The sequence below is a fragment of the Podarcis raffonei genome, chromosome 15, assembly GCF_027172205.1.
Source record: "Podarcis raffonei isolate rPodRaf1 chromosome 15, rPodRaf1.pri, whole genome shotgun sequence".
Classification (NCBI taxonomy): Eukaryota; Metazoa; Chordata; class Lepidosauria; order Squamata; family Lacertidae; genus Podarcis; species Podarcis raffonei.
Genome location: NC_070616.1, coordinates 22,471,848 through 22,486,791, shown reverse-complemented (window position 1 = coordinate 22,486,791; position 14,944 = coordinate 22,471,848). Strand labels below are relative to the sequence as shown.

The window sequence follows — 14,944 nt, the reverse complement described above, 5'->3', positions numbered from 1 at the left end:
GCTGAAAGGTACATAATTGCAGTTCACTCAATCAGTTAAAAAGAAAGAAAAAGGATGCTAACTGGATTTGGAAGTATAAAGCAGATCACAGGGAATGGCCTCAGCAAGATAAACTCCAGTCCAATAGTAGAGATGGTCTGGCTTTAAGATCAATGTGTCGATGTACAGATGTTTTATTATGACTTTCTGTACTGGATCAGATTATTTCTATACCGCCTTATATTTTAAAGGAAGAATCTCAAAGCGGTTTACAACACATCAAAACATCAAATGAAACAATCCAGAATGAAACATATTCAAGCTTCAAGGAGAGTATTTCAGATCCTTCTCCAACGGGTCAAAGATGATAAGGTGTGTGTTCTTTGTTGTATATTTTGTTGCTGTAAACTGCCTTGTGACTAGTAATATAGAAAGGTGGTATACTAATTAAAAGTGAAATAAAATAACATCAAGTCTCCTTGCCTTCCTCGACTCTCCCAAGTACATATGGTGGGGGGAAAGGAAGAGCACAGGAGAGCCCCCCCTTTTTATTTGCTAGCTCAGCAAAAGTGCTTTCTCTTTCATCATGACACCCTTGGCATCAAGATCAACCCTCTGAGCATTTTTGAGAGCAGTAGGAAGAGAGGTTGATGGGGACGAGAATATTTAGCATAGCTTTAATATTCCATAATGGGCCCCTGCCACCTGCACAGGGAGTCAATCACATTCCTCTTTGCCTCTAACCCTAGGAGAAGCCGAGTGCTTCATTCTAGCCATTTATCATACAAAGCCCAGAGACGGAGGAAAAGACCTCAAAGGTCAGAAAATCCATCTTCCCGTTGTCAGGGAAGAATTGGCCATATATTATCATATATCATCCCGCAGAAGGTCTGACCTGGCTCATGCAAACGTCAGGAGAAAGAGGCATGGCAGGATGTGTTTGACAAGAGTTTGGGCCACCCAAAGGATCCTGGGAATGTTTGCTGGATTTATTTACTTTTCCCGTTTAAATCCCATCTTCCTTCCAAGGAGGCAACAGAGGGGGAACACACAGTTCTCCACCTCCCCATTTTATCCCCCCAACAACCCTAAGTTAAGCCGAGATACTGTGATTGGCCCAAGGTCACCCTGTAAGCTTCGTATCTGAGCAGGGATTCAAACTAGTCCCTCAGGTCCTAGCCCAACACTCTAACCACTACACTACACTGCCTTCTCCCACTCTGGCTCAGGTCCTGTTCTTGTAGCATCAACCAAACCACCCATTAGGACAGGGGTCACCTATGTGGCCCTTATGGGTGCAACAGTGCCCTTGAGGTCTGCCCCTGGTGTACATAGAATCATAGAATTGTGGAGTTGCAAGGGATCCTGAGGACCATCTAGTCCAGGCACCCCCAAACTTGGCCCTCCAGATGTTTTCTGACTACAATTCCGATCATCCCCAACCACTGGTCCTGTTAGCTAGGGATGATGGGAGTTGTAGTCCAAAAACAGCTGGAGACCTAAGTTTGGGAAACACTGCTTTAGGATTTAAGGCAGGCATAGGCAAACTCAGCCCTCCATCATCCCTAGCTAACAGGACCAGTGGTCAGGGATGATGGGAGTTGTAGTCTCAAAACATCTGGAGGGCCAATTTGGGGATGACTGATCTAGTCCAACCCTCCACAGTGCAGGAATATTTAACTGTCCCTTACAGGGACCGAACCAGCAACCTTGGTGTTATCAGTATCTCCCTGCCAGCCACTGCTCCTTTGGTCATGAAGTGAGGGTGGTTACCTTCTTCCTGAAAAATAACATAAGAGAATGGAAGTAGGAACTTGGAAGAATGAGGCTCATTCCCACTTGCCTCTTTCACTTCCATGTGCTTTTCAGTGCTCTCCAGATCCCTTGGGAAAGCAATGTGTGATTCGGTGGTGGAGGAGACATCAAGAAGTGTGTGTGTGTGTGCCCATGGCACTGGCTCAAAAATCCAAATGTGCCCAGCAGTCTAAATAAGTGGGCAGCCCTTGCATTAGAACATCAGAGAAATCTTTACAGAGTGTCTTGTGATGACAAACGAGACTAACAGTCCCCTGTTGCCTGCCTCTTGTATACGGGACACCGCATTGGCTGAGCAGTTGTGACATCATGGAATGCTCCCCCAAGATTCTAAGCACATGGGGGGAAGGAACCAGCTATGGAATGTGGCAATTTAGGAGCCTGGCGAACGGTCCAAGGGAACTGGATGCTGCAGCACCAGTGAAAACTGAAAAGATGGAGCAAGGAAGATGGGCGAAGCGGTGATCAGGTATGTGTGAACCACCTCTAAAGGAAATGGAAACACTAAGCACACAGTAGCAGAACGTCATTTTATACCAGGGTGGCTAACCTATGGTTAGCTAGATGTGCCTGGACTCCAAATCCCATCAGCCCCAGCTTGCACGGCCAATGGTCAGGTATGATGGGAGCTATAGTCACAGGTTAGCCACCCCTGTGATCTATGTGTAGTCAGATCACCACCTTTCCCATGAGTGCTCCTCCTCACTACTTAAGAGGGCCAGTGTGTGCCAGACTAGGACTTGGGAGAACAGGGTTTGAATCCCCACTGGGCTGTGTAGCTGACCAGGTGTCCTTGGGCCAGTAGCTGCCTCTCTCTGCCTAAATTATCTCAAAGGGATGAAATGAATAGGTGGATCTGTGTATGCATTACTATGAGTTCCTTACTGAAAAGGTGGGATATAAATGCAGTAAGTAAATAGATACAGATATTGAATAAGTAAACATAACTCTACAGCAAAACAGATGCATCTTCCAGCTCCAGCATATTTAGTATGCTGAGCTTACCCGCTTTCGTTTTACAACCTAAGAAAGTAAAGGAAGAAGAGCCGGCTGGATCAGGCCGCTGCCTTCATTTATACCCCTGCGTAGCTTCAGAAAAGCGCTTGTCACATGAGACCATGGGCTCTTCTGTAAAGCTCTAAAGGTGCTTTGAAACACACACGTGCACGCACAAAAACACACACACCGCAGGGAACCCGGAGGAACCTTTCCAAGGCTTCACGTTCTTCTTTTTGCGCTTGCAAAGAAAACATTTCTGCGCGGGGCGCAACAAATAAAGGCGATGTTATTGACTTTTTTTTTTTAATTCGCGAAAGCCCTTTCGCTTTTAAGGTCCTGCTGCTGTACTTCTGGGAGGTCAAAGCCAGGAGCAGGCAAAGAAGATTATGGAGAAAAGCGTGCGTGCGTGTGTTTTGTGGGGGTGGGGGATGACACGTGACTTGCACCCGCACATCGTGGCCGGCTGGTGCAAGCCAGAGGCTGCGAATGCAAATACAAACAACAACAACAACAACAGCCAAGCGGATAATTTCGCCACGCACGCGCGCGCTCGCTGCTTTGCCCCGCACCGCGCAAAAGGCAAGGAAGGGTTGCAATGCCCCGGGAAGCGGCGCGTGCAGCCCCGGGCCCTTGGCGCGCGCCGGAGCCGAGCTGCCTGCAGCTGGCCTGAATCTGCTCGCTGCTGTTGCTCCCTCGCCACCCCCCCCTTCCCCGCCGCCACCGGGTTTCCCGGCTTTGCAATCCTATTGCACATTCTGTCCTGGCGGCGGCGCCCCACTTTGCAGCTCGCCAAGCCGGCGGAGCGCGGAGGCAGCGAACATGGCGACAGGGAGAAGCCGCGCCGGGGAGCCGGGCTCTCCGCTCCGGGAAACGGCCGCCCGGCTGGCGATGCCGCCGCCGCGTCTCGCTCTCCTCCTCCTCCTGCTCTTCGCTTGCAGCCTCCGGCCGGCCGAGTCCGCCGGCAGGACCTTGCGGCTGCACGCCGCTTTCACATCCCGAGCCCAGGACCGGGGCTTCGAGGTGCTGCGGGCGAGCAGTCCCGATGGCACAGTCAGGCAGCCGACGCCGGGCGAGATGCTGCGGAGCAAGCGGAACGCCAACGCCGCCGCCCAGCAGCAGGAGTCCATGAAGGTGTACGGACAGGTGAGCGGGCACCTTTGGGGCCACCTTCTGGCACCCCTCCATCGCCTTGTCTCGCAAGGCTCCCCCCGATTTGGCAAGCCAGCCAGCATCGCGCGGAATTTGGAACGGGGAGGGGGCGCGCGCTCTGCTTCCAGGTCCTTGCGTTTTCTTTGCAACATCCTCCACTCCACCCCCTCTTTGCAAAAGGAGCTTTTGTTATGCCCCCCCCCCCCCTTGCGCGGCGCTGTCTGGTTGGAATGCACGCAGTTCTCAGTCCAATGTTCCTTCGTTCCCCGCCGCCTTTGAGCCACGCGCGGTTTTAAATTGGGTAGTGGGCGCCCTTCAGTTCGCCCTGCCTCTTCCTCTCCCCACCATCATACTCCGCATCCCCCTCCTCAAATGGATCAGGGGCTCTGGGCTTCCTGGCTCTTAGGCGATCTCTCTCTTTGCTTTTTTTGTGGCGGGGGGAGGTTTGCGACTCAGGTGACTCGCGGGTCCAGTTGCAAGGGTGGTTGGTGGTTGTTGTATCACACGCGTAACTGGTGGGAATCGAACTGTAAATATTTCTTCTTTGGAATCGTTCCGTGTCAGACGCAAACAATGCAGTGCGGGGAACGGAGCGCTGCAGCAGCTTCTCAGCCGCTGCTCGGGCAGGAGGCCAGTTTTGGGCAACCTTGGACCACACTGTCATTTTAATTTTTTTATTTGCTCATCTTGCAACCTTCTCCCTCCCAAAAGTTTAAAAGCGTCAGACTGGAATTCAGGTTGTCCCTGTTGTTTTTTGCTCTGGAAAAAATGGCAAGGAATTGGTGCAACTCAGGTTAGCTTTGCAAATTAGTTAACTAGTCCAACATTGTGACACAGCCCTTTTTGTTTGTTTATGGTCGATGGAAGGAAGGAAAGAATGATATCCAACTTTTGCAAGACCTCCTTTCATGGTCACCTGATGGCAGTTCTGCATCGCCATAGGCGAGCAGCTGTTTACAGTGCCTTTCACCTTTTTGTCACAGGCTACTCTTTCTGAGATCCATCCAAATTAGAGGTTTAATTCTCATCTTAAATTCTGGTGCAGCTTAATTGGCACATCCCCCCTAGGAACAAGAGAAACACACCTGTGACTTAACTTAAGACAGTTGTCTCAGGAGTGGGTCTGACACACTGTTGCTTATGCATGTAAGCCGGGCGGGGTGGGGGTGGGGAGTTACTTCAGGAGAAAAAAGCCCTGGGGTAGCAATTTCTGGATTTTGATTGTTCAAACATCTTATTTTTTTGCCTGTTTGAAAACCTGGGATGGCAGCAGGCATCTCATACTGAGTCCTTTCAGAGAAAACAAGTCTTTCTTCTTTTTTTGCTTTTGAGTTTCCCTTTCTCCTCTTCCCTCCAAATCCCTTTTCCTTTTGTATTGTGCTTTTGGTTGTAAGCCCTGAGGGTGGGGACCGTTTTTTTTTTGTTTGTAGATGATTTTTATTATTATTATTGGAAAGGAGGCGGAAGGGAAAAGTGAGGTAGGACAGATTGCATCAACTCTGAACTCGTCCCAGCGAAGGTCATGGATCTGTCTCGGGGGAGGCCAGCCCCCCCACCCTCCCCTTTCCCCAACCCCCCCAGGCAGCTTTCGTCATTTCTGGTTCCAAGGCACCTTGGTCACGTTGCCCCGACAACCTAGCCACACATACTGCCCCCTCGCACACACACACCCGTTCCGTTTTTGGCTTCCTGGGTCAGAGTTTTTGGCTTCCTGGGTCAGAGTTCTCTCTCCCCCCCCCCGCCTCGTAAGGCAATGGAACCCAAACTCTCCCCCCTGTACCTCCACAATCTCAACTGGGTTGCATCTACCTGCTTCCCTCCAGCAAGAACTTTCTGCCATTTGTAGTTCTCCCTCAGTTCCTCAGGGCCCCCCCAAGCCTTGCAGGGGGGGATGCCAGCTGGGCCCTAACTGGACCTGAAGCACCAGCTTCCTCCTTCCTACCTGTGGTCCACACCTGTCTCCAAGAACTCTGATTCCCCATCCCCATCATATTGCACATTCCGTATTTCACCTCTTATGGTCTCAGCAACTTCCTGCAAGCAGGCTGGGCCTGGTCTTGCAGCAGCCACTGAGTCCAGCCAAGCAGAGCTTTTGATGAGAGGGTGGGGACCGTTTTATCACTGACATTGGTAAGCTGTTCTGTGAACCTCCCTCCCCCAACTGAAGAACAGGATAAAAGAGTTTAAATAAAAAACAAACAAACCAGACCCTCTTTGAATGATTTACCACAGGGGAAAGTGTGTAAGAGGATAATACCACATTCCTCTGAACATGAAATATCTCAAATGCATCAAGTTGCATACCTGATAATAAACAGGTGCAGGTTGTGTGTTTGATCACTTTAGGCCGGAGAGTAGTGATAGGTTTCTGGGTACCAAATACAGTGGTACCTCAGGTTACAGACACTTCAGGTTACAGACTCCACTAACCCAGAAATAGTACCTCGGGTTAAGAACTTTGCTTCAGGATGAGAACAGAAATCGCGTGACGGCGGCGCAGCGGCAGTAGGAGGCCCCATTAGCTAAAGTGGTACTTCAGGTTAAGAACAGTTTCAGGTTAAGAACGGACCTCCGGAACGAATTTAAGTTCTTAACCCAAGGTACTACTGTAGTCTCCAGCTATTGTTGGACTACAACTCCCATCATCCCTAACTAGCAGGACCAGTTGTCAGGGATGATGTGAATTGTAGTCCAAAAACAGCTGGAGACCCAAGTTTGGGAAACACTGATAGAGATTTTTCATCTGCCCTCCATCGTAACCTCTGATCCCAAGGTACAACCCCGCTCCAAAACATGCACAAAAGAACATAGGAAGCCGCCTTATTTCATGTCTGACTGGGTCCACCTAGCTCAGCACTGACAGGCAGCCCCTGTTCAGGGTTTGTGGCTTGAGAACATAACTGGAGATGGCATGGATTGAACCTGGAACCTTCTCCTTGCAAGGCAGGTGTTCTAGCACTGAGCTAGGGCCCTTTCCACATGGGAAGCTGCCTAACACCGTGTCAGAGGGTTGGTCCATCTACCCCATTATTGTCTACACTGATTGGCAGCAGCTCTCTGGGACTTCAGACAGGTCTTCCAGTCCTGATCCTGGGACCTTCTACAAGCAGAGCAGGTGATCTGCCTCTGACCTATGGCCAGTCCCCTAAAACACATGGTTCTGTGCCTTGAGATGCAGCCAAGGGACTCCTTAACCTCCTCTTCTGCATCGTTAACACAGCATGGGATTCCTGCCTTGCAGGGGGTTGGACTAGATGACCCTCAGGGCTCTTCCAACTCTACAATTCTATGATATTCTCTCTCTCTGTCTGTCTGTCTCACGAACAAGACACAGGGAAATGGCACTGAGCATCTGAGTTCCGAAGGCCTGCCTTGCTGTTCCGGGAAATGAGGTTAAAAAGCCTATATTTTCGTTATGACATTTGGATCTCCCTTTCCTCCAAAGTGGCGTGCAGCCTTCTTCACCCCCTGCCTCCATTTTACCCACACAACAACCCTGCATGGTAGGTCAGGCTGAAAGACAGTCAGCAGCAGCTTCCAAGGTCACCCAGTGAGTTTCCCAGCTGAGTGGGATTTTGATCCCTGATCTCTCAAGTCTGTGCCTGATTCACTATTGGTGGAGCCATGGTTTGCTGGCTGGTGCCTCACCCTATTCTGTATGGCCTGTTAAAAACAGCCAGGCCAGAGCATAGGTGGGGAACCTCCGGCCCTGGGGCCCCAATATGGGCCTCCCAACCTCTCCATCTGGCCCCCTGGACTCTCCACATCCATCCACAGCCATCAGTTGCCTTGCTTTGTGCCTTCCTTGAGGCTTCTTGCCTGGCTGGACTTTGTCCTTGAACGCTGATCATGCCTCTTGCTTGCCTGCTGGAAGGACAGAGGAGAATGGGTGCGTGTGTAGAAACTACCCCACTGTAAAAGGTAAAATTTACAATTCTTTGCTTCGTCCACTTTTGGTTCCGGCCCCACCCACCAACATTGGGATGTGGCCGCTGGAAGATTGTTGAGAAGGGAAGTTGGCCCTCCGTCAGAAAAAAAATGTTCTGTCCGGTCCTGTATTGGAGGAACGTGTAGTCCCCCCCCCCCAGTGAATTAGAGGACTCGTGTTTCGTTTTGGGAGGGAGGGTGCTGGACTTGTACGAAGTGTTAGAAAGGAGAAGAGTTAGAACATCCTTGTGGAAAGACTGTTCTTATCCGTGCTGAAATCAAAGAGTTACTTGCATTTCTAACAGGCTGCCGGATCTGTTTTCAGAAATGGCAACCACTATTTTTAGGCGATACAGAAAAGGAGCATTCAGAGCACAGTTATGCTTCCTTAAAGGCGTTCCCAGACTTTATCCAAATTGTGCTTATTTGGCTCTTCCCATTAAAAAAAAATTGGCCTTTTGTTGATGGCGTGCGTCCACATGTTGGACTAGTTTGCATTTATATTCCTTCTTTCCACCTTGTTTCACAGATCTTTTATATATATATATATATATATATATATATATATATATATATATATATATATAAATATATATATACACACACACACAGAGAGAGAAACTGGAAGCAGAAGTGACCCCCACTGTGAACTATAGAGTAGACCGTAAAGAGGTTTATTGATCCAACACATTTCAACTCCTGCTGGACTTCCTTCAGAGAAAATCTGAAAACTGATTCAAAATATATAGGCGCCACCTCTCTTCTATTTCTTATACTACCTTATTTCATTTGCCTACGGCAATCAAATGGTTTTCAATTTTTGCTTCTGCTTTCACTTCCTTTTGGGGGTTCCTGTTTTTGTTGCATACTTTATTTTTAAAACAGTTCTGTAAAGAATAGTGAAATGTAGCCAGACTGAAAGGACAGCAACAACTCACTTCCAATAGCAGAGGGGATAGCGGTTCAGAAGGTATTCAGGCCAAGGATGCTCTGCAACAGAGAAGTTTTCACTTGTCATTTTAAATGCCGCTCAGTGAAATCTCCTGGGGCAGGGAGTTCCACAGGGGCACTTCAGTGGAAAAGGCCCTCTCCCATATTCCCACCTACTGCGACACAGATGATGGTGGAATATAGAACAGACCCCAGTCTGATTTTAAATCATAAACACATATGGTTTTCTGATTTTAAAACATTATATGGTTTTTAAAAAAATTGTGTGGTTTTATAGATTATTGTTCTAAAGCGCTCTGATTTTTCTTCTTCTGTGTAAACCAAGGTTTGCAAGCCAACAGCAACAAACTATGGATTTAAGCTGTGCTTTGTTGCCAATAAACAAACCACAGTTAAGCCTTCCCATGGGATCTTGAATTGTAAGCCAGGGTTGTCATCACGGTATACCGAACTGTGGTTTATTAAACAATGGCTTAGCATTATGTGTGAACCTTTCCCAGTGGCTTAACTGTGGTTTGTTTATTGGCAACAAAGCGTAGCTTAAATCCATAGTTTGTTGCTGTTGGCTTGCAAACCTTGGCTTGCTATAACTATGACTTGGCATTCTGTGTGAATCTAGCACACTTCCTTAACCATGGTGTATTTGACCACCTACCACAGAACCTCATCAGGCTACAAAGACAAGGTCAGACAGGGGTGACAGTCAGTGGGGGAGCAGGCATGAGCCCCCTCCACCGATTGTCCAAGACTGGCACTCTTGGAGCACTCTTTCCCCCTGCAAGATCAGCATCGTCCAAGAGCCTTGGGGATCCAGCCTGCTAGAGGCTTCACAACCCCACCTACCATTTTTGCAGTCCCAGGTAGGCAGCAAAATCAAGAAGTAGGGTGGCTGGATAACTAGGAACATGGAAAGAAGCTGCCTTAGTCCATCTAGCACACCATGAATTTGCCTCCATCTCCTCCAGATGTACGGGACGTAGGTGGCGCTGTGGGTTAAACCACAGAGCCTAGGACTGGCCGATCAGAAGGTCGGCGGTTCGAATCCCTGCGACAGGGTGAGCTCCTGTTACTCAGTCCCTGCTCCTGCCCACCTAGCAGTTCAAAAGCACGTCAAAGTGCAAGTAGATAAATAGGTACCACTCTGGCGGGAAGGTAAACGGCGTTTCCGTGCGCTGCTCTGGTTCGCCAGAAGCGGCTTAGTTATGCTGGCCACATGACCCGGAAGCTGTACGCCGGCTCCCTCGGCCAATAAAGCGAGATGAGCACTGCAACCCCAGAGTCGGTCACGACTGGACCTAATGGACAGGGGTCCCTTTACCTCTTACCTCCAGATGTTGCTGGACTGCAACTCCCATCAGCTCCAGCAAGCTCGGCTGATGCGTAGGGATGATGGGAGTTGTAGTTCAGAAACGTTGGGAGATCCAAAGATTCCTTGTGCCTGGTCTGCACTGCCAGGCCATGACTTTCCAAGGTTTCAGAGAGGGCACATTCCCAGTCCTAGCTGGAGATGCTGGGGATTGAATCTGGGACCTTCTGCAGGCAAAGCAGATGCTTTTCCACTGAGCTGTGGCCCCTCCCAAAATAGATCCACTGGATCCACCTACTTCAGTACTGCCTTCACTGACTGGCAGCACTTGTCCAGGATTTTGGACAAGGTTCTCCTATAGAGATGATGGGGATCGAACCAGGAAGCAGATGTTCCCACTGCTGAGCCACAACCCTTCCCATAGCCTCCTGTATTTAGAATGGTGGATCGCCAGGGCCCTGCCTGTGCCCTCTTTATTTCTTTGTTCTCCGCTCAGACCTACACACCCCTTTCTGCTAGCAGAAATTGAAAGCTTATCTGTCCGAGGATTTACTTTCAGGCAGATAACTTCCCACAGTTATTACGTGTCACATGGCTTTTATTTACCTCCCACCCCACAAATAAAAGCAGACACAATGGCAGCCTTTTAAAACCCAAAGAAAAACAAAAGCTCATTACAGTTCCCTGCATTACGATTTCTCCTTATATCGACATTGATGGGTATTTTTTTAAAAAAACACCCAGTTATTCCCAGAAGTGTTCTGGTTATCTAAATTTCATGGCCAGGCTGAATATGTCATTGTAACCTTGTGTCAACAATGTGTTGTGTTGCATCAGCTGTCTGGATATCCAAGTGTTTTCCTCCGTGCCCCTGGGGCTGTTAGGATGAAGGGAGTTTGCATGGAAATGCTAATAGCTTTCCAAGATCAAACAGGATTCTTGCTTATTCTCCCTCATCACGTTTATGTTTTGGGGCCCACCTGCACTATTCATTTAAAGCAGCATCGTAGCACTTTAAACTGTCATGGTTTTCTCAAAAGGACCTTGAGAACTGTCGTTTGTTATGGGTGCCGAGCAGTTGTTTGTTTAGTCGTTTAGTCGTGTCCGACTCTTCGTGACCCCATGGACCAGAGCACGCCAGGCACTCCTGTCTTCCACTGCCTCCCACAGTTTGGTCAAACTCATGCTGGTAGCTTTGAGAACACTATCCAACCATCTCGTCCTCTGTCATCCCCTTCTCCTTGTGCCCTCCATCTTTCCCAACATCAGGGTCTTTTCCAGGGAGTTTTCTCTTCTCATGAGGTGGCCAAAGTATTGGAGCCTCAGCTTCAGGATCTGTCCTTCCAGTGAGCACTCAGGGCTGATTTCCTTCAGAATGGAGAGGTTTGATCTTCTTGCAGTCCATGGGACTCTCAAGAGTCTCCTCCAGCACCATAATTCAAAAGCATCAACTCTTCGGCGATCAGCCTTCATTATGGTCCAGCTCTCGCTTCCATACATCACTACTGGGAAAACCATGGTTTTAACAATACGGACCTTTGTTGGCAAGGTGATGTCTCTGTTTTTAAAGATGCTGTCTAGGTTTGTCATTGCTTTTCTCCCAAGAAGCAGGCGTCTTTTAATTTTGTGGCTGCTGTCATCATCTGCAGTGATCATGGAGCCCAAGAAAGTAAAATCTCTCACTGCCTCCATTTCTTCCCCTTCTATTTGCCAGGAGGTGATGGGACCAGTGGCCATGATCTTCGTTTTTCTGAGCGGTTGTTAGGAGGCCTTTATTCCCCTTGTAGATCTACAGTTCCCAGAGTTCCCTGGTAAGAGGGATTGATTGTTAAACCACTCTGGGAATGTGGCATTTCAATTTGGAATAAGAATATAGAAGAGCCTGCTGGATGAGGCCAGTGACCCATCTAGTCTAGCATCCTGTTCTCACAGTGGCTAACCAGATGGCTGTGGGAAACCTGCAAATCAGGATCCGAGCACAAGAGCACTCTAGCCTCCTATGGCTTCCAGCAGTTAGTATTCAGAGTCGTTCCTGCCTCCAGCCATCCTGGCTAGTGCTGTTGATAGAGCACGTTCTCCTTCATGGAGAGCATGTGTTGTGGTGGGAGCAACCATGACATCCCCTGTTTGCTGGGTGGGTTAGTTTGGATGGTCACGGATTTGAATGGGCACCTCCAATGTTGCTGGGGAAAATTGACTGTTGCAATTTTATTTGATTGATGGGGGTGCTATATAGGTCCCTGTGCGCAGCATTGAGCTTCCTCTTTTCGCTGCACACATGGGATTACCTGCCCACCCTTCCTTTATTTAGGGTTTGTTTGCTATGCCTGTCATGGGGTCGTCTGCTTTGGAGCAGGGGCCTGGTAGGAATTTTACCATTTGGCTGATTGGCTGGTGCCATTTGGGTTTTGCCTACTGCGTAGCAAATTGTCACAACTTGTAAAGTTGTGGGTAAAGGTAAAGGGACCCCTGACCATTAGGTCCAGTCGTGACCGACTCTGGGGTTGCGGCGCTCATCTCGCTTTATTGGCCGAGGGAGCCGGTGTACAGCTTCTGGGTCATGTGGCCAGCATGACTAAGCCGCTTCTGGCGAACCAGAGCAGGGCATGGAAACGCCGTTTACCTTCCCGCCGGAGCGGTACCTATTTATCTACTTGCACTTTGACGTGCTTTCGAACTGCTAGGTTGGCAGGAGCAGGGACTGAGCAACGGGAGCTCACCCCATCGCAGGGATTCAAACCGCCAACCTTCTGATCAGCAAGTCCTAGGCTCTGTGGTTTAACCCACAGTGCCACCCGCGTCCCTAAGGTTGTGGTTAGGCATTGGTTAATTTTTTGGTTGGTGGAGGGGATGTGGTTGGATGTGCCTGCCCCTCCAATGCTGCTGCTGCAGGGGTATTCCGTTAAAGGAATCCAGGGGCTCGCCATGCTTTTGTCCGTATTCCTGACAAAGGGCTAGGGCCACGCGAGAGCCCCAGGGAGCATTTGGGGAGAGGTGTGAGCCTGGCACCCAGCTTTATTCTCTCCCCAAAATTGCTTACCCTTACTGACTTCCGTACGGGTGTGGTTGTCAGTTCTGTTCCTACCTCCAAGTGGGAACAGATAGTCGCTAACCTATGCCTAAGCAATCACTCACTTACTGTAATTCAATCAAGTTGTGGCCAAAATTATGCCAAAAACCAAAACAAAATGATGTGTGAACATTTTTTTATTCAGGGGTGTCTTGGGGGTCCTTGACACGCAACCTTGTCCTCCATGAATTTGTCTGAGCCACCTTTAAAGCCATCCAAATTCATGGCCGTCACTGTGGGAGTGAGTTCCATAGCTTAACTTCCTGTCTTGGTCTTGCTATTTCTAGTAGCAGTATTTAATCACCTTCCACACGTGTCTCAGCGCAGTGTCCAAAATATAATAAAAACAGCTAACGAATAACACAGAAAAGACAACAGATAAAATTTTAAAAATCTTCTCCCAAGTCACTGTGGTGTGTTGCCTCCTGAGATCTTTGGAACTTGAGAGAGATATTCTCCTGCAGACTGCAGTGACCCCCACAATCGAGATGTAGGGAGCTTTTGGCAGACGATTTGGATTCCACCTTTAAATTATCTGGACTGAGCACATGGCCCAGGAATCTTCTAGGCCTGGGGTTTTAGAGGAAGATTGCGGGCAAGCTGTAGTTTATTGAGAGTGTCGCCAATTGAAGCTCTGTTAAGGGTAAACTACAGTTCCCAAAATTCTTGGGTGTGTGTGTAAATGTGCATTAAATGTGGTTCAAATGTACGGCGTGGATGTGAATTTGTTTGTTTAAACCTATATTTTGTGCTTCAGTTATTGTGAGCTGCTCTAGCCTTTGCAGAGTAAGGCTTGCATTCAGCTGAATTCTTGAAGCAGACAGGTTGAAATTAATGAACCTAACTTAGTCGTGTCCATTAATCAAGGGGTCTACTTTGAGAATGACTGGCGTTGGATACAACAATCCTGTGTGATTAGATTATTTTTGGTTTTAGACTGAATGAGGAAAGAAAATAGCTTGGGCCTGTTTTGCTTTTTTTAAAAACAACAACAACAGCAACAACATATAAAGTGGTTTGTGAAGCCAGCTTCGTTAGCATAGTGAAAATGGATTTCTGTGTTTGCCATGAACCATAGTTAATTTTAACCCAATTTGCTGGCTTGTCAGCCATGGGCCTTTTCCAAGAACAATCAGACCTTAACCTCCTAGTATTCAATTTTCTTCCTAGCAGGATCTGTTTGGCATCTCATAAAAACGGCTTGATTAAGGGGGAAAGCTCTATAAACATTAACTTTTGCTTAGTTTAGATAATGCCCCCCCTTACAGCTGTTAAAAAATTAGTTATTACACAAAATTAGTTCCTTATAACCCTATTTCACCATCTCATTACTGCTCCAGCCCTGCAGGAGTGAATTATTATTTTAATTATGCAGATCAGGAAACTGAGGCTTGAGAGGTGAATTCTTGGCTCACGGCCACCCAGTAAGTTGGCAGCGGTTGGGACAGGCAGCTGGATCCTACAAAAAGCAGGCAGAAGTTCAGTTCCCTTCCCATCTTTATCTCTGCGCATCTGACTCCCAAAATAGCTAAACATTTCATCTCCATCTGTTGTTCTCAAGGCAGTTTGCAAGTTGAAAGTGTTTCTGTTGTCCCACCAGGGAGCTGGTGATGGAATAGAGATATCTTGACCAAAATGGCAGGATAAGGAAGAAATCCTTTTTTCTCTGAAAGTCCCAGACTTTTATTGTCCCTACCTGCCACATTATAGTTGTACCTTGGATCCTGAACGCCTTGCAAGTCGGATGT

General features: G+C 48.3%; 1 protein-coding gene across 1 annotated transcript in view; it reads left to right on the top strand.

The window, feature by feature from the left end:
• Positions 1-3,300: 3,300 nt before the first annotated feature.
• The window catches only part of SORL1 (sortilin related receptor 1), a 109,161-nt gene continuing 97,517 nt past the window's right edge, over positions 3,301-14,944 (top strand). Inside the window, exon 1 of the mRNA XM_053366279.1 lies at positions 3,301-3,936. Within this exon, the coding sequence (XP_053222254.1) occupies positions 3,613-3,936 (324 nt within the window). The 5' untranslated portion in view covers positions 3,301-3,612. The remainder of the gene's footprint in view (positions 3,937-14,944) is intronic.